The sequence below is a fragment of the Aspergillus puulaauensis genome, chromosome 5 (assembly GCF_016861865.1).
Source record: "Aspergillus puulaauensis MK2 DNA, chromosome 5, nearly complete sequence".
Lineage (NCBI taxonomy): Eukaryota > Fungi > Ascomycota > Eurotiomycetes > Eurotiales > Aspergillaceae > Aspergillus > Aspergillus puulaauensis.
This window is the reverse complement of record NC_054861.1, coordinates 597825-622026: the sequence shown is the minus strand read 5'-3', so window position 1 is coordinate 622026 and position 24202 is coordinate 597825. Positions and strand designations below refer to the sequence as shown.

Sequence of the window (24202 nt, the reverse complement as noted above, 5' to 3'; positions counted from 1 at the left end):
TACCGTAAATAATGGGGTTGCAAAAGCTGTTAAGCTTCCGTCTGTGCAGCTGGGATTCGGAAGCGGTCTGAAAAGATACAGCCGGCAAAAACCCACGCTCTTCCCGGCCGGCTTCGATATCAACCACAATAGGAGGGGTACCTGGGCGGTGAGACTGATAAGCCCTGGAGAAAAAAAAAGTCGACCAAAAAGTGATCATCACATGATCTGGAAATTTACACACATTCGCAGCTTCGATTGAGAAGGAGACTCTGTTGATTCGGTTTGGTTGTTGGCGACAGGGATTTTCCTTCCAGTCAGCTCTTACGTTCAGAAGAAAATTGCTCTACGGCAACCTTGGACCAGCTAGCCCAGCATCCTGATCCAATCCAAAAGGTCCAGTATGCCTAAGGTGACATCCTCTCGTGCTGCGGCTGCTGCCCGACGACACAACCCTCTCGCAGAGGATATCATTGGTACCGGGCACCTCCGGACGGACCCTAGCAAAAAGAGCAAGCGCAAATCAAGGACAGATGGAGGCCAGGAGGACGGGGAGCGCTTTGTGGATGCGAAAACTTCCCGAAAGATTCTACAAATTGGACAAGAACTTGCGGATGAAGAAAATGCTGAACAGGAAGCTGTGCGGGGAGTGACTGCAACGCAACAAAAGTCGGCATTTGATTTTGAGTCCCGATTCGAGGACGAGGACGTATTCTCGGACGACGATGGAAAGTTCAATGAGGAACAATGGGACGACGAGGAAGAAATCGAGGAAGTGGTATGTGGCTGTGGTTTTCCAGCGATATGATGACTGTGCAATTCTAATTTCCCAACTAGGAGGTTGATCCAAACGATCTCGATATGTTCCACAAGTTCGTTCCTAGAGGTGATGAGGATCCGATATTCAATCCAAGCGGACTAGACACGAACCGTCAAACCACGAATCTTGCGGATCTTATTCTAGAGAAGATCGCTGAACACGAAGCGAAACAGGCTGGAAGTACTGGGCCCATAATCCAGGGCGGAGGTCTGGCCGAAGATGCTGTTCAAATCCCTGCAAAAGCTATTGAGGTATACGAGAAGTAAGTGCTGTCAAAGCCTCGCCGACCTGGCGTTTGCATTGATATACTAATGGGAGTTAGGGTTGGTATGATCCTTTCTCGCTACAAATCCGGGCCTCTTCCAAAGCCATTCAAGATCCTTCCCACCGTTCCGAATTGGCAAACACTCCTTTCGATCACCCGCCCCGAGTCATGGACTGCGAACGCCATCTACGCTGGAACTAGGCTGTTCATTTCACACAAACCAACCGTTGCACAGGAGTACATATCGACAGTCTTACTTGAACGCGTGCGAGAAGAAATTTATGAACACAAGAAACTTAATGTTCACACGTACAACTCGATGAAGAAAGCGCTTTACAAGCCAGCATGCTTCTTCAAGGGATTGCTATTCCCATTGGTTTCGAGTGGAACCTGCACTCTACGAGAGGCTCACATCGTTTCCTCTGTAATCGCGCGCGTCTCTATCCCCGTCCTGCATTCGGCAGCCGCATTGCTTCGAATGTGTGACCTTGCCGCTGAACAGTCAATGAAGTCGCTTGAAAGCACTGGTGCCGTGAATACCTTCATTCGAATATTCTTGGAGAAAAAGTATGCCCTTCCTTACAAAGTCATTGACGCTCTTGTCTTCCATTTCCTACGGTTCCGCGCTGCCGACCCAGCGGAAGATACAATGACCGATGGACCATCTAAGGCATACAAACTCCCCGTGCTTTGGCATCAATCACTTTTGGTCTTTGCGCAGCGTTATCGTAATGATATCACCGAGGACCAGCGAGAAGCTCTGTTGGATTTGTTGTTGGTTCGTGGACACAAGGACATCGGGCCCGAAGTGAGGCGTGAACTGTTAGCAGGCAGAGGACGGGGTATAGTCGCTCCTGATCCTGAGAGACAGAGTGCGCTTGATGCTGGAGATGATACGATGGACACCACATTATAGTTTTGAGAAAGGGTTCTCTTTGGATGCTTCATAGACACATTTAGTTTTCTCATAACTTGTACTGATTCGCGAGTTCGGATGGGCGGCGTTCATTGATGACTTGATGCTTTCATGATTTGCATACTATATTCCCAATATTAAAATGTTTTAGTTGTGAGCTTCGCTCAGTAGAATTCGAGGTCAAAAGCAAGAGAGTCTTGTGCATATCCGTTATGGAGGAAAAGGGCGGGCGGGCAGATTGATCGACCAGTCAAGACCAAACCTCCTTTCTCCTTACGTTTGCAATAATATACACACGACGCCACTCTTTATGTCCTGGATGATGTCCTTGACTCCTTTTTTGTTTTCTGGCTCCCGGCATTCTGGGCTGGCAACCGTAATAATAAGTGCAGCCCCTGTACAGAGTAAACTACCATAGACTGAGAGTCTGACAGCTCGGCCGAGCCGCTCGTGCGCGAGGTTCATATTGCGGCCAACATGGAAATTTATCAGTTCCACCTCAGAGGCTCAGACTCACAAGGATTTTGCGACGGAACGTATCTGTGCTGACTGCTGACAGGGCACGGCTAACCAGTTTGGTCAATACCAGTTATCTTCGGCCCAAAGCAAAACTGGCTTGCAGGCAGCCGTTTCCATTGTCTGTCTCACCCGAGTCAATATGATTTCAGTGGATTCTTCCGTGTTGCACTGGCCCGCTCGAGAATCCATAGAACTATAGATGGCGCATTCCACGAATTAGTCATATTATTATATCAATAGAGTGGAGGGGCCAGGCAGCCATTGAACACCCAAATTTGAAGACAGAAGAGTACAAAGTAATAAATTAATGAATTGAATAATAGTGAAAATAGTAATACACAAAACTTAACAAGCAACTCTCAGTTAACATTAACTAGTAAGAGAAGTGTTTCAGCACTGTAACACATACTAACCGACCCCTGCGGAGTCGGTTATAAGGGTAAGCACGAGGATCAGTGAAACTGCGAAATAGGCCCAGCTGTTGAACAATATTACTTCGGATTTACTCCGTAGTCAAGAATAGAACTTGAGTGAGCAATCGATAACTTAGTTAAGTTATTTAACTCGTTAGTTTATAACTAACTAACTAATAAGTTAGCAGTCTTTGCTGAGAATTGCCCATGAAGATCATGACTTGTGAATCTCTGGAGGTTTGGTGACTGATATCTTCGCTTATCTCCTGTTTCTAAATGCGAAAGTAAACTCCTGCCAGTGCCACTCTTGCGTAGCATGAATGCAACAGCAGGGCTCCACTGCCTGTCGCAGATTCATTGGGGCTGTCTCAAGATGCACGGCTGAGGAGTCAGGGGCTGAGGGGCGAAGGAGAGGGCTAACCATGGATCTTCCTTGGTTACTGGTATTATACGTTTTTTCGTTAAAAGAACTGGGTGATTATTCGTAGGTTCGGGCGGATTCCTTGTATTTACGGAGTAATAATACGGTTACGTGGCTGAGGGCTTTGCTCCGCCCCTTGCTGGAAGGAGGTCCGCCTGAATTGAACACGCTGGCCTTTAAAGAGGCGACCAATTCCCCGTCTCACAAGTCTCAACAAGAGTTGTACCACAACCCTTCTTTTATGAACAGCTGTCCTTTTTACCCTCTCCACTTCCTGCTTCCTTTGGTACCTGTGCCCCAAATTTTCACTGGCTGGAATCTTGCTTCCGGCTTTGATTCCGTGATGACACGGTGGCCTTTGTCTTAATGACCGAGGCAAGCATCCAATTTTCAACCGAATCAAACCCAGAACGACAAGTTCTCTTATCACACAACCGCTTATACCAGTGGAGTTATATTATTATCCCTGAATCAATTTGAAATCACTTCCAGACCGGTTGTTGCCAGTGAAAATGGACCACACTTTCACAGACTCTTTGCCTTCGACCCCATCATTGGAGGTCCCTGTGCTTACTGTCTCCCCGGCCGACACATCCCTTGAGGCAGAGGATGCAGAGCTGGATAACAAGTCAGACGAAAAGAAAGCAGCGAAGAAGAGGAAATCCTGGGGCCAGGAATTACCAGTTCCTAAGACGAACTTGCCTCCGAGGTATGTGTAAATCGCCTGACGTAGTTTGGAACCGTTCAAGCTGGCTAACACCAACTCAAGGAAACGAGCCAAGACTGACGATGAAAAGGAGCAGCGCCGGATTGAGCGAGTTCTTCGCAATCGCGCAGCCGCTCAGACCTCGCGCGAACGAAAGAGGTTGGAAATGGAAAAGTTAGAAAACGAGAAGATCGACATGGAGCAACAGAACCAGTTCCTCATCCAGCGACTTTCTCAGATGGAAGCTGAGAACAACCGTCTAAGCCAGCAAGTTGCGCAACTCTCAGCAGAGGTCCGAGGGTCCCGTCACAGCACACCAAGAGCCGCCTCTCCCGCATCGGTATCGCCGACTCTTACCCCTACTCTTTTTAAGCAAGAGGGTGATGAAATAGCCCTCGACCGAATTCCCTTCCCGACACCATCTGTTACCGACTACTCGCCTACGTTGAAACCTTCCTCTTTGGCAGAGTCCTCCGACCTGACACAACATCCTGCAGCGATGTTGTGTGACCTGCAGTGTCAGTCGGTGGGCTCGAAGGAGATGGAAGTGCCCTCTCGCTTTTCGACCTCGATGCCAGCCTTAAGCACGAGCCTAACGACGCTGCAGCTCCTCTTTCTGACGATGACTTCCACCGCCTATTCCACGGTGATTCATCCATTAAGTCAGATACTTCAGTCCTTGAAGACGGGTTCGCCTTTGACGTTCTCGACTCAGGAGATCTATCAGCATTTTCATTTGATTCTATGGTTGATTTTGACACCGAGCCTGTCTCCTTCGAAGACATCGAGCAACCCAACGACCTTCCGAATTCGACTTCTTGCAAGACTCCTAGCTTGCAACCCAGCCATGGCGCGTCCACTTCGCGATGCGACGGGCAGGGCATTGCAGCTGGCGGTGCGTGAGAGGTTCTTTCAGGAAGAGCGTTCTGTTACCGGTGTTGTAGAGGGTCGATGGAGCTGGGAATCTTTATTAACCCTGGCATCGGCGATAGATCTTCTTGAGAAGCCTGAACGATGTGGGAGAATCTTGAGTGGTTTAAAGTCGTTAGAGGGTAGTCGGCGCAATAATTCGGGAAAGCGTTACAAGGTCATACGGAGTTCACGGAGTTCGGCCAACCCAAGAGAGGCGTTGACGTCTCTGCTGAGGGGAATGGGCTTACGATAGTTTGTATATTAGCGTTTTTCACTGTCCATCAACATACAAGCAAACGTTTGAACTTATGTATATGTATTCTTGGTCTAGTAAGGTAGCTTCATAGTTAACCAGGTACTGCTGTATCAATGTATACGTACTCGGAAGTGTGGGGTGATGATCTGCTCTCTCCCAGCCGGCTGCGGATCGGCGGGGGTTAGGACTGCCTTGCCCACCCAGGGAGAGTGATACAGTGAATTTTCCCTATATTCTTTGTCGCTGCTTTTTAGTCGGCGGAAACCACAGTAATTATAGAATAACTGAAAATCCACATAACTAGCCAGAACTCCTGGAAAAGTTCTTTGTCCCCCAGCGCTAGGACTCGGGATCACGTTCGCCACACCAGGCATCCCCCCTTCAATCCTAGGTAGCCAGGCCCGCCTTCTCTTTAACCTAACCAACCATCGAGATTTTCACACCACAATTCTGTTCAGGTCTTGCGCTTTCTATTGTACCGGTACTTTCCAACACGATTGTCACAACAACTCAAGATGGTTCGAAAAGACCCTATTTTTGAAGCGCGCACCAATGTCAAAGTGAGTCTTGTGGCCAGGTCCCCCGGCCAATACAGCAACACTTCTCTAACTGCGGTTGTCACCTTAACAGTTACACTCCAATCGCTTGAAGAAAGAAGCCGCCCGCGCGGAGACAACCTTCAAGTCCGAAAAAGCAAAGGCCGACAAGGCGATGAAAAACCGCGAATTCCAGATAGCGCGGATCCACGCATCCTCCGCCGTGCGCGAGAAACGGCGACAGGTCACCTTGCGAGCAGAAGCGGCCCGTGCAGATGTGATCATAAATGAACTGAAGGCTGCACAGAGCACCCGGGACACGTCGCGCACCCTCGCGATGGCGTCTCGAGGCTTAGACGCTGCATCCAAGAGTGTAAACCTCGAGACGCTAGTATCCCACGCAAACAACTTTCTCGCACGCTCGGAGGACTTCAAGATTGCCAGCAGCGCCATCGAGGATGTGGCTCAAGGTGTTTCAATGCAAGAGTATGGGGCTGAGGGCGAGGCCGATGTTGATCGCCTAATGGAGCAGCTTGCCGACGATGCGGGAGTGGACATGCGACTTGCTCTAGAGCAGGACTCAGCACCAAAGGAAGATGTGAAGGAACAAACGAAAGTCGATGCAGATGTTGAGGATGGACTAGGTGCCAGATTGCGAGCTCTGCGAGCCGCAAATTGATTTGCTTTTTTTTGTGGTGTACATGCTTCCTGCCTTTCGTTTTTCCTTTTCTACTGTTTGGTCATGTTAGTTTAGGCGAACCATGGAGAAGCGCGCAAATATTCTGAGTTTGATAGGCTATGAACAATTTTGTATATATCTGTCTTGTTTTTGGGTTCACATCATGCGCTGGATGAAGGCGCTTGATTTGCGCCTATTTGCGAATACATTGTGGGGAATTTTGTATCCCCCCACGAGATACGTACCTAGCTAGGTACATGAGAAGATTCTGCTGGATATCCATTTATTAGGGTATATTTATTGTCGCCTCACTGTGACGGCACCGTAGACATATTCCATTTTGGAAACGTATACCGTAGAGCTTGCTTTGAAAGTCCAATCGCGTCTTAATCTTAAGGCTTGGGAGGACCACCGTTCGGGTGTTTCTATTTGCGGCCTTGATATCACTTCTTTGATGACATGAGGGATTTACTGATTTCCCTTAACGCAGGCTACAGATGAAAGGTTGTGGTGGCCATTAATTACTAGAGGCCGAGTAAGTAAGCGATTTCAGAGCTTTCCTAGAGTGAATGTTGGCCAATAGGCAAGAAACTACTCGTTCATTCGGCGATCTGCTTGCTGTAAGCCTCGGGCTGTACCTAACTAATTGTTACCGCACTGACGTAGCTGACTCATTCTAGCCGGAGACTTGACCGCCGAGACCGACGAGGTATACGGGTAGATTCCTGAGCAGTGTTTAGCTGCCCATGGGTTGGAGGTATGAATCGCCGGGCACCAGCTTTGAATCAACGACGGGCCTCTCATAGCCGACAAGCCGCATGCCTCAACTGCCGGAAAAGCAAAGTACGCTGTGACCGCAGCCAGGGAGAGGCTTCTTGCGATAAATGTAGACATGTCGGCTTAGAATGCGTCGTTCCCAGCCATCATGTTGGAAGGCAGAAGGGAGTAAAGAAGTGAGGTTCATCGCCTGTCAATTGTTCGCGCTCTTCATATATCAACAACATGTATGCTGACTTAAACTGCTAGCAAGCGCAAAGGCCTGGAAAAAGCACTGCATCAAATAGAGCAGGCGATCAAGCGGCCTAAGGCCGATCATCAATCCACTGAAGCTGCGCAGAAAGTGATTGCGGACCTTCAAGGTCTGCTCAGCAAGACGCAGAACCAACGGCCGCAGAACGAGAGTGAGGAATTTTCCGAGGATCCCGATCAACCTGAATCCTCGCACTTCCCATATTCAAATTCCGGGGAAAGCCTCGCTCTAGATGACGCAGAGAATCCTTTGCAATTGCTTGCGCGGGCTTCTGACCTCCAGCTGTCTCCAAATGATGTTCGTGATACAGCAACGTGGCCTTCGTTGGCGACACCGCATCCAACGGCAGGGTCAAAAGTGAGCTTGGAAAGCAATGCTCCCGCAGCAAAGACCTTCTTTGTGCCTGTGAGAGTGAATCGAGACATTGGCCCGGACTTGGACCCTGTTGAGGTCGGGCTTGTTACACTGCCCGAAGCTGAGTCTCTTTTCTCTTTGTATGATCCATCGTACCTCTAATGCGGAAATCTATAATAAACATACTGATCATCCCCAGCTTCTACCAAAATCTTGCACATACTAGATGGGGGCTCGATCCTCTTATTCATACTGTGGAGTTTGTTCGCGCTCAGTCGGCTTTCCTGTTCACTTCAATTATGGCCGCCACTGCCCTATTTCTGCCATCTACTGCTGCATTGTCCAAAAGACTATCGAGACACAGCAAATGTTTAGCGCACAAGGTGATAAAAGAACGCCTCAGATCGGTTGAAATTGTTCTGGCTTTCATGGTCAATGTTCCATGGATGGCACCCGGGGGTTGCTTGGGGGACGATGATACTTGTTCCTACATCGCCATGGCCTTGACAGTTGCATTGGACCTGTCTCTGAACAAGATCGTTTTACCGTCAACAAGTTTTGACAGTACCCTTACACGAAGGCTTGCCAAAGCTGATTGTATTGATGGAAGAAGAGCTTTGCAGATCGATGGATTTGACGACATTGATCCGGCTTCTGACTGGGGTCACAGATTGCTACGGCGACGAGAACGGACATGGATCGCACTGTTCGTACTTGAACGGGGGTGAGTATCGATTCAATGGTAGTTTTGAATATCTATTAATACTCGCAGAGTATGCCTAGCCCGCGGGAGAAGTTATACAGTGCCTCCGACTACGCTGATTGAGAACTGTGACCGGTGGCATGTCTCAGATCTGGCGGATTCTCGCGATGGCGCTATGAATTCAATGGCTATACTTCGAAGAGACCTCGTGAGACTTCTTATATTGTTCATGTCCCGAGTCCGGTACAATGTCTAACAAGTAACGACCTAGGATGGACTGTTTAAAAGGGTTAAATCCAATTGCGATAGCTATCAGGGAAGTAGTACGGGGTCCGGAGCGGCGCAATCGTAAGCGTATTCCCAACGCTCTATCCTAATGTATAAATTAACTGGGCAACAGGATCAAGACAATGATAGAGAGTTTCTATAGTGAATGGTATGAAGTTTGGGGTCCAGGAATCGGAGAAGGCCAGTGTAAGTTTTGGAATGTCTACACCAATAAATACATCCTGACGCCCAAACCTTTTCATAGCACTCATCCTTCCACCGTACGTGGAGATCCTCGTCACACATACCCAGCTTTCAACATACGGCGGCGTGATAAACCATCCTACAGCTCCCCTTGAAGTGAAACGATTCTTTCGTGCGGCTGGCCTTTCCTCCGCACTGAATGTTATGCGTGCAGCTATTCAAGGGGAAGCGAGGCTAAAATCAATGCCAAACAATACCGTCATCATGATTTCGTTTGCTGCATGCTCTGCATTGAGCCTCAGCGTGATGCCGACAGATAGCAATTCCAGCTTAGCCCCAAGTGTCCGGAATCTGATTGAAGAAGTAGCTGGGGTCCTTGAACGGATTGGAACCACACCAAGTCACAGGAATGGAGCGTCTGTACTGTATGGGCGGCTCCTGCGCCAGCTTGTTCGACGCATACCGGCCAGTTTAGATTTGCAAGTGCAGGGTGACTCTCGAGGTGTCCCTCATCCAGAAACGCTCCCTTCGACGACCTTGAATGAATTTGGAGCCATTCCGATAACGACTCAAGAAGGGTTTGCGCCGTCTCTGTTTTGGTCAGAACCAATGCAGTTCTCCGCCATGTCTGACGACCAGATTATTGACGCTGTTAATCGAGCGGGCACTGCCTTCGGAGCTAGTGTTCCTGACGTTCCGCTGGACGATATGATGAGCTGGGACTGGCTCGACATAGGCAATCCAGAATTCAATTTGTGACAGTTTGAACAGAGCGGGTGATACTACTAAATATTTACACCATCAAGCCGTATTATAGTATTGTTCACTGCTGGTGGGACCGGCAAGCTGGAAGCCAAGGAGTTTGCCAGGGCGGGGGCAACAAATGTCCCCACACGTCGGCGCCCAGAAGTAGCTCCGAGCGCCGACACTCCCCTTGTTAAATAATGAGACGTCATCGCAGAAATTCTTTTCGAAACTCTTAGTTTTGATTTCTTCTTGAGAATAATCTTACCGAATATAATTTTCGAGTGACATGGCGACGCTCAGAGTTACAGCGCTGACTTTGTCTCGGAAGGCGACGAATGTGGCTCGGGCTCAACTATGCCTCCGTGCGTGCCAGAGGACATGGGCTCGACCAAGCCCGCCTACAGTCCTCGCGAAGTATTCCACTGCGACCACAACGATTGAGCAGCCATCTCGCGCTCCAAGCGTTGACCGTGCAGCGTCGAAACTATTCAATAATGCTGACGATGCTGTAGCTGACCTCAAGAGCGGGTCGACTATTCTAAGTTCCGGCTTTGGCCTCTGTGGGGTTGCAGGTGACTAGGTTCTCTCATTGATTTAATTGGTCTTTTGAGCTGAATATTGATAGATACAATTATATCCGCAATTGGTCGACGAGGGGTTGATGACATTCACTCCCTAACCGCAGTCTCAAACAACGCCGGTGCTCCTGGTAGAGGCGGACTCTCTACCCTGACACATTCTGGACAAGTGAATCGACTCATCATATCGTACCTCGGGAACAATAAAGCGTTGGAGCAAAAATATCTCACAGGAAACATTGCTGTTGAGCTGTGTCCCCAAGGAACTCTGGCAGAGCGTCTGCGCGCTGGAGGAGCTGGAATACCTGCTTTTTACACTGCCACTGGAGCTCGTAGGTTGGCCACTGCTTAAGACGAAACTCTTGGCTAATTACCCGTGCGCATAGACACGTTCCTTCAAGATGGCAAGATTCCGGTACGCCTCGATGCGTCAGGCAAAGTGTTGGAACAAGGCAAACCCCGAGAAACAAGGGTTTTCAACAAGAAGAAATATTTGATGGAAACTGCTCTTACCGGAGATGTTGCTATTCTACGAGCATGGAAGGCAGACGAGGCTGGCAATTGTGTTTTCCGGTTGGTTGATCCTCGCGTATTGCATTTATGAACCAGATACTGACAGCCTGGGTCCTAGCTACACTACAAAAGCATTCGGTCCTATCATGGCAAAGGCAGCTGCCCTTACTATAGTTGAGGCGGAGAACATTGTCCCTGTCGGTTCTATCGATCCTAATGAGGTTGACCTGCCTGGTATTTTCGTGAACAGGATAGTGCCTGCGACAGCTAAGAAGAACATTGAGATCCTGAAGCTTCGGGAACCAAAGGAATATGGCCCAGCGGCATCGAATGGGTCTCCCGCCATTATTCAAAGAAACCGAATCGCCAAGAGAGCAGCAAAGGAACTCAAACAAGGGTATTATGTGAATCTGGGAGTCGGTATGTTGCTCGAAACTTCTGTGTGAACTTCATTAATGCTGCGCAGGAATTCCTACACTTGCACCATCGATGTTGCCTGAGGATGTTAAAGTATGGATCCAGTCTGAAAACGGAATACTTGGAATGGTAAGACAAGAACCAGCGTCCCATTATAGAACTAAAAGTTAATTAATCTAGGGGCCATATCCTACCGAAGAGGAAGTTGATGCGTATGCCACTTTCTTTGCTCATATGAAGTTTCCATTCTGACAGCACCGTAGGGACATTATAAACGCCGGAAAAGAGACAGTAACGCTCAATCCAGGCGCAGCGACCTTCGATAGCACCGAGTCGTTTGGGATGATCCGAGGTGGACACGTAGATGTCTCTATCTTGGGGGTTAGTTAATATTCCTCGCACCGAGCTTGATTATCACTGACCACGAGATACAGGCTCTCCAAGTGAGCGCAAACGGTGACCTAGCCAACTACATGATCCCCGGGAAAGTCTTCAAGGGGATGGGCGGAGCCATGGATCTGATATCAAACCCCGACCAAACTAAGATTGTTGTTGCCACAAGCCACACGGCAAAGGATGGCTCCTCCAAGATCGTCTCCGAATGTGCCCTTCCCCTAACTGGAGCCAACTGTGTCAGCACGATCATCACGGAACTGGTAAGATACGAGCTACAAGCTACAATATATAAAATATGTAGCTAACAAACAACAGTGTGTATTCCAAGTGGATCGCCACAAGGGCGAGCTTACTCTGACCGAGCTTGCACCTGGGGTAGAGGTTGACGAGGTCCGGGCGAAGACGGATGCTCCGTTCCATGTCGCGGATAAGATAGAGGTTATGGAGTAGATCCTCATGCAGTGGATTTTAGGTATACCCTGTTACATAGAGTAAATACACGTATTTCGATGTTCGGAATAAGGCTTTCATTTTTGAAGCACCGGGAAGAGCGCAATGAGATAATCTCTCCAGGGGACGCAAGGGTGCGAGTTAACGGGACGATAATGTTGGCATAAAATGCAAGTAGAAAGACGGCCAAATAAGCGCTAGTGTTTTTATGGACGAACAGTAATGTCTACTATTTGGATAGATAACTCCGTTGCTGTCATGTTATATGTATATATATGGCGGACCACAGTCCAATATTAGATACTGCTTGGGACAAAACAATCAGACCTGCTCCTCACTCCCTCCTTGACTAACCCTTTCCCTTTCCCATTCCCTCTCCCTCCCCTTCTCCAACCCCACAAAACTAATCAAAATCCCAATATCATAAATGCACTTCAGAATTCCCGCAAGAATAAAACTCGCCCCAAAGAATCCCCTGTCAGAAAGAACACCAGTGATTAATGGGCCCATACTCTGCGCCGATGTTTTCACAACATTAATAGACCCCATGATCGCCGTGCGCTTATCACTCGGCAGTGCTGCAGCCAAGAACGCCGAGCGCGGCGCAACGTCCATGTTCTGGGAGCAGGCGCGGAGGACGAGGAAGGTTAATGCGAGCGGGAGGAGCGAGGGAACGGGCATCAGTGCTAAAAATATTGCTGACGGAAGGTGCGTGAAGACCATTGTTCGTACGTTACCAATGCGCTTTGCGATGGAAGAGGCGATTAGCATTGAGCCGGCGGAGATGATGCTTGTTGTGAAGAAGATAGAGCCAAGCTTTCCCTCAGGTAGTGAGAATTTTCGCTTGAAGAAATATGTCATCCATGATCTGGCGCCATTAGCAAAAGTTGTACTACCCGTTTAGGGTTTCGATAGAAGGGGTAGAGGAGAAGAAATACGTACAGAGAAGCAAGACCCGAAGCAAACGAGTCGAGACCGAAGAGGATAAAAAGACGAATCACCAAGGAAGCGAGGTCTCCATCGCCGAGGAAAGAGAGGAACCCTTTACGTTCGGGCTGCTGTTGAGCCTGTTGTTCGGATTCCGTCGTTCTCTCCTCAAGGAGGGGTTGGGTTTCGCTCGCCTCGCTGGGTTGCTGGTGTTCCGTCTCCGGCTTCGACTTCTTGACTTCTGCCTCCACCCTGTGGCTTAATGCCATGGACAGAATGAACTTGATAGCCCCGATGGCGGAATACGCGAGGAATACCGTACGACAGGCTGGGATATATGCCCAGCCTCTCTCGGTCTGCAGCAGGTTTATAGCCCAGCCGCATATCATTACTCCGAGAGCTGTCCCTGCCGTTCCAACGAGAGAGTACCATAGCAGAATATCACGCAGTAGTTCACGTGGAGTGAGATGGGCGAGAGTGGACTCCTCAACTGCTTTGAAGGGACCAATCTCATTGCCACTATATCAATATCAGTTGGGAACCGTGGAATATCAAGGACATATACATACCTTGGACTAACAACACCAAAAACAGCGGCCGCAAGGAGAAGCCAGTAGTTTCCAAAAAGCGTAAAAGTAATCCCACTGCCAACCATCAAGGCCGAACCAAGAGCCAGAACAGCTCTGCGGCCTAATGCATCGGCGAAGAGGGTCAAGAGGAAGCTGATAGCCACGTCCCCGACGAGAGTCAGGGTCATAAACAGGCCAATGTGGTCATCGGAGATATCTAGAGCAGATAGATATGAAGCCAAAATCAAAGTCGAGCCGCCATACGCAAATAGTCGAACGAAACGCTGGGCGATGAGGAGCTTTGCATCTCGGGGTGCTTGCCATAGAGAGAGGAGGCCGAGTTCCTCAAGGCCCTTGTAGAAGAGCGACGAGGATTGGCGAGTCATGTTGCGCAGCGTGATATGTACAGCTAATAGAAAGTGCACACTGCACCCTGATTGAAAGTTGTCATGAGAAAAGCTGAAGCGTTGCGAGTGAGAGCCACAATATCAGCATGAGTCAATGCCAAGATCTACATGCTCGGAGTTCACACCGCGCCAAGCACCGGGGATCCTCGATTTAGGGAGTCACGCCCGAAGCCAGACTCGGAGTTAAGCAGTATTCAGTGGGTCGAGCATAGGGCAGAAGTGTTTTTAAGGAGCCACTGTGGTTTGAGACTACGCATATCAGTCATAATTCATTGCCCCGTATACCCGGTTATTATCAGTAGAGGGATTATATCATTCTCCATTTGAAGGCCCGCCAGGAGAAATACCAAGTCATGGACCATGGCACTTTCGACCCGAGCGAACCAGTGGAGCTAGAGAGCCCTATATCCAAAACATAGCCATGCCGGATCATAAACCAGCTGACTATATATTCATATATATCACAGGACCATCATGAACTTGGGGTCGCGGTCATCGTTGTACCCAGCGTAGTTGTCGTATTTGCCATTCTTCTTGTCTCTGTTTATCTTGGCACAGTACAAAACATTGAGTAGGATCCTGCGGCTGCATTAGTAACGAACACACCGTTGAGAGATTGAGCACATACATAAACCACGCAAAGACCAACAAGCCCAAAACGACCGTGTGACCGCGGTGAAACTGTGGCTTATCTGTGTTGGGATAGATGAAAGCTAGTACATGTGTTAGCCATTTGCAGGTCCGATAAATGATACAGCCTCGAGGATAAGAGAGACGTACTCGCTACAAATCCTCCCGCGTTCGCGATAGCAAGCTGCATCCCTGATGTGGTAGCGCGTTTATAATGTCCCGCCGAGTTGTTAGAGTTCCAGACGAGAATACACGGGACACTGGCGTACATCCCTGTAGCCATGAGGAATGTCATGCCATACTTTGCCTGTGGCGATTGAATGTTTGCGATAGCGCCGTATCCAGCAATAGCGAGGGGAAGAGAGAATAACATGACGACACCTCTAAGTTTCAGGCGGTCGGAGAGGAAGGAGACGAATACTGATTCCACAACGTTAGTAGAGAGGCGAGAGAGGTGAGGTGCGGACGGGGTAAGAATTACCCGTTAGCACAGCAGCGACAGCGTACGGTATCACAGTCCACAGTTGGGTTTGGTTCGCGTCGCTGGCAAATCCGCTCTCGTCAATGATGGTTGGCAACTGGATGTAGACATGTTTATCAGCAAATATATTCTAAACAATTAAGGGGACGGACGGGGGGTTACGCACGAATAAACCGAATGAGTATAGGCCCGATAGGATAGCGAAGTATGCCGTTGCCGATAACCACATTTGGGGCTCTAGAAGCCCTCTTCGGACTTCCGACCAAGCCAGACTTTCTGCTTCGGCCGGGATTGCCCTACTGCATGTCAATATTTGAGAAACGCATCGCAAGATAGGGCAGGCCCACTCTTGTATATGGGGGTTCTCAAGTCTGATTCGCTCACGAGCATAGCTGCGTTCCGCCTCGGTCAGAAATGGCGTTGTTTCGAGGCTATTTGGGAGGACATAATAGCTGATGATTGCGCATACGAATGTCTAATCGCATCAAGGTGATTTAGCGGCAGAACAGAAGAAAATGTCAAAAAACCACTTACCAATAGACCTTCAATAATCATAATCCAGCGCCATCCCTCTAGTCCGCCTCTGGGACCAATTTCGTTCAAACCGCGGGCTAGAAGGCCTAGACATCGTTCCTATTAGTTTGGCTTCGCAGAGAGATAGCTGGGTGGGGATGACGAACCGCCGAATGCGCCAGAGAGCGAAGCGGCAGTATAGAAGAGACCAATCCTCAGAGCCAAGTCGCCTCGTCTATAAAAGGATGAAAGATACAGCACCTTTGAGAGTCAGCGATTTCTCGACAAGGGGGAAATGTCCCGGTTACACAAACTAACCATTCCAGGAAGCAATCCGCCTTCTGCAACTCCCAACAGAGCGCGAACCGCAGCGAAGCTCGCAAAATTACGCACAAACCCTAGACACATGGTAATAATACCCCAGACTGCAGTGAGTGTTGGTAGCCATATCTTCGGTGATACCTTTTTGATGACTAGGTTGCTTGGAACCTCGCTGTTCGCAGAGCACGTCAGGCTTTAGCAACTAAAGGCACCTTGCAAAGTTGGTTTAAATGCACGCACCTCAGAATATAGAAGAGATAGTAGATGGTCAAACCGATGTCGTACTGATGATTTGTAATTTTGAGGTCTTCTTCGAGGCCGAGAATTTTTGCGTTACCGACATTGGTCCGGTCGAGGAACGAGCAGAGAAAGAGTAATGCTAGAATGGGCAGGATTCTGAAGGGGATGAGTTAAATGGAACTCAAGGCCAACAACTACGTTGAGCACTTACCTTGTGTCTAGCTTGAACAGAATCCGTCTGGTGAGCTTCTGGTCTTCGCCATAATCCCCACCCGCGCTGAGCGAGTGCTGTTTGACATCGTCGCTCATTTGCACCTGATGCTTTTCAGAGTCCATGGCTGAGGGCTCGACGTACACCATATATAAGGCGTAGAAAAGACAGATTAAGGGCAGTGCGCCGAATCCGGGACAGACAATTGGAACTGGATAACGCGAAGAGGAAGAAAGCGAGGAGGGGTGATTGGTATATAAGCTGACTGCAGGAAAAAGGTGGACGGCAGCTGGGAAAAGGCGTGATCGGCCTTACTTCTGTGGCCGATCAGGAGCTCTGCAGGGATGACACCTCCCTCCAACTGTTTCCGAGTCTGGAATTGGCCTGATCCCCGCAGTCCCCAGAAGGCCAAGCCCACACCCCAGATTGCTTACTCCAGAGCCAATTCGGCTTGGCGCTGGAGTCACGGGCTGGCGCTGGATTGCTGGAACCCAATTGAATGCTTGGAATCGGCCATCCGGAGGCACTTCTGGCCCCGAGACGGCCTGCTGCTCGCCTTGTTCTGGCCCCGAGCTGGTGCTTCTTTTTCTTTTTCACGATCGTCTTCCCCAACCGCTCAACATGGCATGCTTGGCAGCTGGCCACATCGGCATCCTTCCGATTCCATTACTCATGTTGAATTACCCGTTCACTACTTATTGCACGCCCAGCAACTGACAAGTCCAGATTATTACAAAATAGGCATAATACACGCTTTTCACAGCCGGGCGACACTTACCTGCCCCTATAGTATCATAGTAACCGGGTTTATCGTTCGAAAGTTCTATTCACTCAAGAAACCTGAAGAGAGATCCAGTGAAAAGTGAAAGGACATAACAAGGTAATTCTCAAGGTTACCGCGGGTCGAGTGCGGATGGGATTTTCGCTATCCCTGGTACGAGGCGTCTTCACCGATCGGGTTAAGGGACGGCTGTGGCGTTGTGGTTGATATCATGGCTTATGAATTAGTCTAGTCGTCTATCGACTTCACTCGTATCCCTCACAAGTCCCAACCCGCCGCTATATTTGACGTGGAGATCATGGAACTAACTGCCAGCGGAAGTTAAGTTTTCGAAAATAAGAGATTTAGTTGATGGATGAAACGCCTTTAAAACGACTACAAAGCAGAAGAAATCAAGTCTATTTTGCCAAGTCTATAATGCGATTAAAAAGAAAACTATATCTAATTAGATTGAACATGTCCGAGAGTCCTACATACAGATATATATATGAACTCACAACGCATCGAGACTACAAGCTCTATTGCAAAAGTGACCAAGGAGGACTCGAGCATCCCAGAAGGTCGAAGAGGGAATGAGAAACGGAGCATCACCTCAAGCGTACATGTAGCAGAGGTCATCGCCATGGGTGTTGAGGAGTTGCTCCAGGGTGCGGTCTGGAGCAAGTGCGCCAATGTTGACCTTGAAGTCAAGAGTAACATTCTTGCCACTGAAGTCCAGGGCTTTGACTGGACCACCGACTTGGTGCAGACGCTTAGGGAGGTCGTTCTGCTGCCACTCCCAGAATATACGGTCCAAGTTACCGTGGTGGAGGTAGAATAGGGGGTCACCAGGGCTCTCATACTGGTTGCCGAGGGTTCCAAGAACACCACCGACACCAAAGTGCCCGCTGCCGTGGATGTTGGGCTGCGTGAAGGAAGGAATGTTTTCAAGGGCTCGTGCGAAGGAAGCGTAATCAGTCTGGTTTTGCACGTGGTCGACGAGGCTCTGTTGAGCAAAGCTGTTCATCACCCAGGGGATGTAGTCACGTTTTAGACATCCCCCACCGGCGTGGTGCAGCTGGAACTTGTCTGCAGTGAAGGGGCCATCTTGTATACAACCACCACCAAGGCGGCCAGTGAGGTTGAAGGGGTTTTTGGTTGGGTCACTGATCTCGACCCACGCACCGTTGCCACCAAAGCCGGTGTCGGGATCGAAGATCTCGGTCTCGAAGATGGCAGTGGACGTCAGGTCAGTCGAAGCATCTTGCGACCAGTTCCAGTATCTGGGAAAGGGTTATACGGTTAGCTCGCTGTAATACTTTTGATGTGCACCAAAAAGAGGCAACCTCGAAGGGCCTAGTAACTTACGGCTGGGCACCCTTATACCCACATTCCTCACGCAGGGACTTCTCGTATGAAGCAACAAAGTATCGATGCCAGAGGAGAAAGTGGCCCTGGAAGTGAACGGTGATCAGCATGATCAACAAGGGACAAGGAACTTGGAGGAAGAATCATACCACAAAGTGGATATTTGGGGTCTGGTTCGAGTGAACGGCCTGAAAATCGTCGAAACGGTTGGCAGCACCGTCCAGACCAGATTTGGGGTCCAGGTTTGTTAAGCAGTAGACGGCGTCAATGTACTCGGCCTTATCCTGATCACTCAGTTGTCTCCTGGTGAGAGTGTGTCAATTTTGATCAATCGAGACTAAAAAAATCAATACTCACCACTCTTTACGCACAGGCGGATTGGTGCACGACGTAGGGGCTTGGGGATGGCATGCCTGAGGGGCAGCAGAGGCAAGATGCAACAGTGCCAAAGACGAGAGAATCTTGGCAAGACGCATCTTGAAGGTTTCCCTGAAACGCTGAGCTCCAGCGTGTAGACTTTTCACTGCCACATGGGAGAGCGCAGACTATAAGACAATATTTGGGGGCCTTTCTGAGCTATAACTTTGTTGGGTATGAGTCTGGAAGCCCTAAGCCCGGCTTCAATGTAAGGATGGGCCAATGTCGTGGAAGCCCTGCGAGTCAGGAAGATCCCACTAGCGCTGCACGCCGGTGGAACGAGGGATTGTCATGGAGCCATGGATCCCTGTCGTTGGGGGCGTGATTCCAAGGTCCACCAATGATAAATCCAAAAGGGCAATCTCAAGTCCTCCGATATCTGGTTTGGAAACACCGGCCCCGTGTTCAAGTCTGGTTAGCCATATACTCCAGAGTCCATCGTCACATCGCGATTAGATTCGGCCAGGATTAGGATTTGCTGATACTAGAAACAATCCACAGGCTTACATTTCCAACCAGCACCACTGCATCAGCAAATCGGAGTTTGATCGTGTTCGGCCCCTTAGCACTAGGGAAATGCCAGCATCTGCGTGGAGACAGGAACAAATCGGGCAAATAAAGCAACGTCGGCAGATGAGTACGGTCACTGCTTTGGTCTTTCGATTGCGGCTGCCAGTGAGCCTAGATGGATTGTAACAGTGTAGTATTTCCAACTGTTTTCTATATTGGACGAATGTTTGCGTCCCGGAGATTTGACGCTTCGTCCGGTGAGAAAATAAACTTTGATGTACATGTGGGTTTTGCGATCGCTATCCTGGTCCAGGCCCCAGCAGGCTCAGGGCACTCGGGGTGCCGGTGACTCGGGGAGGAGCCAGAAACCTTCCATATCAATGGCCGATTGCTGGTCAGCCTGGCCGTGAACACACTTGGCCTGGTTCAGGTTCCAGAATTTGAATTCTTCCATAGAGCATAATCAGACAGTGGCCGAAACTCTAAAATGACCCTCTATTAATATAACGGGGTTTGAAACCCTTGTAAATACTGTTGTGCGCCGTCCTTATGAAACGGAGCACGCGCTGCTCTCGGATGCAGCTTGTTCAACACTGCTTGCTTGACTCGAACCATGCCGTCGTATATCACAGCTAGCAATGGCTCGCAGCAGCCGATGTTCCTGATCGTAATGAGCCTGCTAGTTTTTCTGTCGGTCGTCATAGTATCATTACGTTTCTATTGTCGCATTTTCCGCGTCCACAAAATCGGCGCTGATGACTACCTCATTATGGCCGCCGTGGCGGTGACAATTGGGATGACAGTTATGAATGGGTTTCATGTCGCTCAGGGAACAGGGTAAGCGGTGCCTCCCAATCCTTATCAGTGCTCTAGTTCATGATTTATCAGTCAGCATATGAAAGATTTGAACCTGGCTGTGATCCTGGTTCCGACCTTGAAACACTGGTATGCATACCAGATGGTCTACCCCCTCACGATTGGACTGGTCAAGTTCAGCATTCTGACCCAATATTACCGTATTTTCGAGGTCAAGCACTTCAGAACACAAGTGGTTGCGGTTGGAGTATTTATTATGCTGTATACCATCATTTGTGTTTTCGTGAACGTGCGTATTGCATCTCAATACTAATGTTGTGGTGGAGGGTTACTGATACGCCTCTTTCCATAGGCTTTTGAATGTCACAGCAAACCGTGGCGAGCATGGGACCCCTCGTTCCCCGCGGGTTGCAACAACCTCAATGCGACATACTATTCGACAGCATCCATTTCCATCTTCACTGATTTGGTTATCCTGGTGTTGCCTCTTCCGCAGTTAATGAAATTGAATATACATCGACGCAGAAAATGTATGCCTGAAGCATTGCAACCGAACGAGTAAAGCAAATGCTAACAGGAGCAATAGATGCCTTAATTGCCATCTTTATGACAGGAGCCTTCGCATCGGCCGCATCGATCGCCCGCCTGCACGCGTTGTACAGATATTTTAACACGGAAGACGTTCCCTACGACGCCATCCAGATTCTTCTCTGGACGCAAATCGAAGTAAACGTCGCTATCATATCCGCGTCGGCCCCGTCTCTCCGCCCGCTCTTTGCCAGTATTTTCAAAGGATCCTCATACGGCCGGGGTGGACCTTCGAGTGCCCGACACGGCGGCCACGGCTCGTCGTACGGCCGCGGAAAATCAAACTATCGACGCACGCTCACCCACCATGGTAACAGCCACGGTGCAATTGAGCTGACCTCTCGCGACGAGGAACTTTATGCCGGCGGGGTGCATGGAGTGACACAATCGAGTTCAGAGGCTCGGAAAGCCGTCGAAGATGAGAGCAGCAGCCAGGAACACATACTAGATCACAGCCCGAATATCATGAAGACGGTTGTCATCGAGATGAAGAGTGAGGATAGAAAATGAAGTGCAAAATGTCGGAGTTGCACATGACAAAAATGGGTCAACTGTATAATCACTGGTGTTTTGACTTTGGATCGGAAATGGCCTTGAGAGGTGAATCTCCTCGTCAGGCTCAGGTTCGCAATATGATTGATGGTCTAGAATTATAGATAATTACAGTATACACTCTTGTGAATATCAACTTACTTTCATGATCTTTCATAATGTTCCCACCGAAAACTTAGTCCCTGGAGCATCCACAGCTAGTCCTCCTAGCCAAAGCCTGTGATCGGCCTTTGTTAGGTCCGCTGTGAGGATCGTGGAAGTTGGAGTCTGGAGAGTGGAGGGTGTGCTAGTGGGTAACTTTGGCGGGCCGAGAGTCGGGGCCTGAGGCACTCCCTGACTCGCTCCTCGCTCGCCAGTCGCCCGGTTATCATCTCCGCGGTTCTATGCCATGGCTTACCTCCCGCAGTTTAAAGTATAAATTGTCCATGGACCATAACATTATTGTAAATTAAGATTACAGACTAATCCAAAACAGACCAAAAACTTTTAAGGGGTATCATTTCCGCAAGGGTCATAAAGGAAAAAGAAAAGAAGCTACGTATAATTATGCAGAGTGTCCGCGCAACGAGGAAAGCCACCTTGAATGCCGTGGTATCGGAGGGAGAGGCTCGGTGTGGGTTTGAATATTCCGATACCTGGCAGGCGAGGAGGAAACCGGATCAAAAGTTGAAAAGGATTCGAGTTGTGTGTCCTGGTTGATTTTCTTGGAAGACAGGGTGTCAATCCTGAAGGATTGGATAGTTTGGTTAGTGCGCTTTGTTCGACTCGGGACTCTGGACTCAGGGGACTTACAGGAGAACCAATGGGAACAGACACTCCATGGTATATGTGAATCGGTCGATTTGCCCAGCAACGGTTGTTGCAGATTGCGACGTGGTCTGTGTGGAATAGGTAACTGCGCGGGTGATGCCGATGAAGCAGAGGCTTGCGACACGGATTTCAGTTGTGCGCATAAGGTACCGGAAGACGAATCTAGTGGATGAAATTTTGGGGGAGACTCGGTAGGCATTATGGAGAAGGCGGATGAGGAAGAAAGAGCTCCAGGTCTCGACGACGGCGATTGTAGTAAAATACCCGACGTGTAGTTTGCCGATTTGGCTTTGGTAGGGTCCCGAGTAGAGAAGGGTATCTGCGCCGCTGGCGATATCCAAGACTCTGTAGACCAGGATCGTTATACGAAGGGCCGAAATCGCGAATATAAGAAACCAAAAGACGCAGAGGAAGACGACACGTGCGGTATTTCGCAGGGTATGAATTAAGATCTGGTAACTGTAGAAGGAGAGGCCAGCCTCTTGGATCTATGCCGGAGACGAGAGGTTAGCTGGAAACGGAGGCTCTGCATGGACTCATCTGCTTACAAGCCAAAAGAAATCAGCGAAGCCGCTTGCAGCGGCTCTATTAAGGATTGCATAGTTGGTGTAGAATGCGAAGTAACAGGCCCCGTTAGCTATCGCGCAGGAGACAGACACTACAATCGGGATATAGGTCAATGGACTCGGCCGACTGATAAACAGAGTCCATACTCCAACGAAGGTAACGAAGAGCCCAATACTGCTCAGTATCGACCAGCTCAACTCAAAGTAGGTCGATTTCGGCGTTTGAGAGTCAGGCTGAGGGAGCTGGGGATCCATCTCGACCGGCCGCGTATTGATGTGCTGAATTCAAAAGGGCTGATTGCCCCATAACCCCCAGCGTTGTATGTGCTGCAAATGGGGGCGTTGGTGGTCGAGCTCATAGGTGGTTGGGGGTGTTGAGAGACCAGACTCGAGAGTCGAGAGTCGAGAAGCATGGGGAAATTGGAATGCCGGGGAAAGGTCTCGAGCCCCTGCGGAGTTGGCTGGTCGCGTGCTGATTCGTCCCCCGCGCACTCCCAACAGCAGAGGCTGATTGACGGACTAACTGCCACGCTGCGAGTAGTGCCGCTGCTCCGGAAAGAACTTGCCTCTGTCACCTGTGCGTCTGCGCTCGTGCGGGCCTTCCGGTGACGTGAAAATCGCCAGGACATGCACAGTGCAACTCTTAAAGTTGGCCGTATCCACGGGAATTGCCGCAATTTCTCCGGTACAATCTACGGAATTGGGCTACAGCCTTAGTCGCTGATGCTGCTTGTAAGGCTAGGGGGTTGCTGAGGCCACAAAGGCATATTTCCCGGGCTGCTTCATGACCTAGCTAATAGCTGTGTCTTTCCAGTGTACAGTACGGTGTACTCCGTACATCGAGAGGCACCGTGTGTTGGGATCTCCACGGTAAGTTCGTTCAACTTTATCGCTGGAAGAAGTTACCAAAGCGACTTAGGGGGCGTCTTGGGGCCAAAACCCATTAATCCAGGGTGCCCCAACTGCCGAAGAATACGCGGTGCGTGCGCCGTCGACTCTGAAGATAGCCGGTTCGTGGTTAAACGGCAAAATGCTCTTCCATGAGACAATTCGAATTTTGTTAACTTAAACAGACGACTCCTCGGGGCCGGGCGCATGCTCCGGAGGACAAGAGAGGAGAAGAGCGATGGATGGAGTTATTTTTGGGAAATCCCAGCATGAGCCAGAACAGGAAGAACCACCGGAAATGCATGGCTGAAACCCGCGCGCAACGTGCTCCTGCTGGCTGACGACGCCACGATAACAATTGGATGGTAGCGTTCTTTGCATGGTTGAGCTTCGAAGCCATCCGTAGTTTCTCCGATCGAACCAACGGACCTCGTTCCATGGCGGATACGCGTCTCCACCAGCAAGAATGGCCGCTGGGTCTTTGAGTTTGCGCCTGAGGGTTGAACCAACGTTTTCCCTGCAATCATTTCGTCTCTCTCGATATAAT

At 49.5% G+C, this 24202-nt stretch overlaps 10 protein-coding genes across 10 annotated transcripts; 6 read left to right on the top strand and 4 right to left on the bottom strand.

The window, feature by feature from the left end:
* Positions 1 to 382: 382 nt before the first annotated feature.
* Positions 383 to 1980, top strand: ENP1 (snoRNA-binding rRNA-processing protein ENP1; the record flags this gene model as incomplete). Its single annotated transcript, XM_041705259.1, has 3 exons — positions 383 to 757; positions 817 to 1061; positions 1122 to 1980. 3 exons carry the CDS (start codon positions 383 to 385, stop codon positions 1978 to 1980), a joined length of 1479 nt encoding a protein of 492 aa, XP_041557763.1.
* Positions 1981 to 3845: 1865 nt separating this feature from the next.
* Positions 3846 to 5204, top strand: hacA (transcription factor HAC1; the record flags this gene model as incomplete). The annotated part of the gene is made up of 2 exons (XM_041705258.1): positions 3846 to 4042; positions 4103 to 5204. 2 exons carry the CDS (start codon positions 3846 to 3848, stop codon positions 5202 to 5204), a joined length of 1299 nt encoding a protein of 432 aa, XP_041557762.1.
* Positions 5205 to 5722: 518 nt separating this feature from the next.
* Positions 5723 to 6422, top strand: DID2 (putative SNF7 family protein Fti1/Did2; the record flags this gene model as incomplete). The annotated part of the gene is made up of 2 exons (XM_041705257.1): positions 5723 to 5767; positions 5838 to 6422. The coding sequence occupies 2 exons, from the start codon at positions 5723 to 5725 to the stop codon at positions 6420 to 6422; spliced, it is 630 nt and encodes a 209-aa protein (XP_041557761.1).
* Positions 6423 to 7181: 759 nt separating this feature from the next.
* On the top strand, positions 7182 to 9739 carry APUU_50277A (uncharacterized protein; the record flags this gene model as incomplete). The annotated part of the gene is made up of 7 exons (XM_041705256.1): positions 7182 to 7375; positions 7449 to 7946; positions 8006 to 8530; positions 8579 to 8717; positions 8781 to 8857; positions 8910 to 8983; positions 9042 to 9739. 7 exons carry the CDS (start codon positions 7182 to 7184, stop codon positions 9737 to 9739), a joined length of 2205 nt encoding a protein of 734 aa, XP_041557760.1.
* Positions 9740 to 10013: 274 nt separating this feature from the next.
* On the top strand, positions 10014 to 12081 carry APUU_50276A (3-oxoacid CoA-transferase; the record flags this gene model as incomplete). Its single annotated transcript, XM_041705255.1, has 9 exons — positions 10014 to 10299; positions 10353 to 10637; positions 10692 to 10878; positions 10937 to 11238; positions 11285 to 11364; positions 11416 to 11447; positions 11499 to 11616; positions 11670 to 11891; positions 11947 to 12081. 9 exons carry the CDS (start codon positions 10014 to 10016, stop codon positions 12079 to 12081), a joined length of 1647 nt encoding a protein of 548 aa, XP_041557759.1.
* A 321-nt stretch (positions 12082 to 12402) lies between these two features.
* APUU_50275S (putative MFS transporter) lies at positions 12403 to 13963 on the bottom strand (the record flags this gene model as incomplete). The annotated part of the gene is made up of 3 exons (XM_041705254.1): positions 12403 to 12949; positions 13024 to 13527; positions 13578 to 13963. The coding sequence occupies 3 exons, from the start codon at positions 13961 to 13963 to the stop codon at positions 12403 to 12405; spliced, it is 1437 nt and encodes a 478-aa protein (XP_041557758.1).
* A 482-nt stretch (positions 13964 to 14445) lies between these two features.
* Positions 14446 to 16529, bottom strand: APUU_50274S (putative MFS transporter; the record flags this gene model as incomplete). The annotated part of the gene is made up of 11 exons (XM_041705253.1): positions 14446 to 14563; positions 14613 to 14697; positions 14765 to 15034; positions 15096 to 15192; positions 15262 to 15391; positions 15443 to 15570; positions 15630 to 15715; positions 15776 to 15869; positions 15927 to 16101; positions 16170 to 16325; positions 16381 to 16529. 11 exons carry the CDS (start codon positions 16527 to 16529, stop codon positions 14446 to 14448), a joined length of 1488 nt encoding a protein of 495 aa, XP_041557757.1.
* A 1224-nt stretch (positions 16530 to 17753) lies between these two features.
* APUU_50273S (tyrosinase family protein) lies at positions 17754 to 18984 on the bottom strand (the record flags this gene model as incomplete). Its single annotated transcript, XM_041705252.1, has 4 exons — positions 17754 to 18423; positions 18509 to 18594; positions 18658 to 18811; positions 18866 to 18984. 4 exons carry the CDS (start codon positions 18982 to 18984, stop codon positions 17754 to 17756), a joined length of 1029 nt encoding a protein of 342 aa, XP_041557756.1.
* Positions 18985 to 20048: 1064 nt separating this feature from the next.
* Positions 20049 to 21349, top strand: APUU_50272A (uncharacterized protein; the record flags this gene model as incomplete). The annotated part of the gene is made up of 4 exons (XM_041705250.1): positions 20049 to 20272; positions 20324 to 20540; positions 20604 to 20781; positions 20838 to 21349. 4 exons carry the CDS (start codon positions 20049 to 20051, stop codon positions 21347 to 21349), a joined length of 1131 nt encoding a protein of 376 aa, XP_041557755.1.
* Positions 21350 to 21935: 586 nt separating this feature from the next.
* On the bottom strand, positions 21936 to 23022 carry APUU_50271S (uncharacterized protein; the record flags this gene model as incomplete). Its single annotated transcript, XM_041705249.1, has 3 exons — positions 21936 to 22116; positions 22184 to 22689; positions 22750 to 23022. The coding sequence occupies 3 exons, from the start codon at positions 23020 to 23022 to the stop codon at positions 21936 to 21938; spliced, it is 960 nt and encodes a 319-aa protein (XP_041557754.1).
* Between the last annotated feature and the right edge of the window lie 1180 nt (positions 23023 to 24202).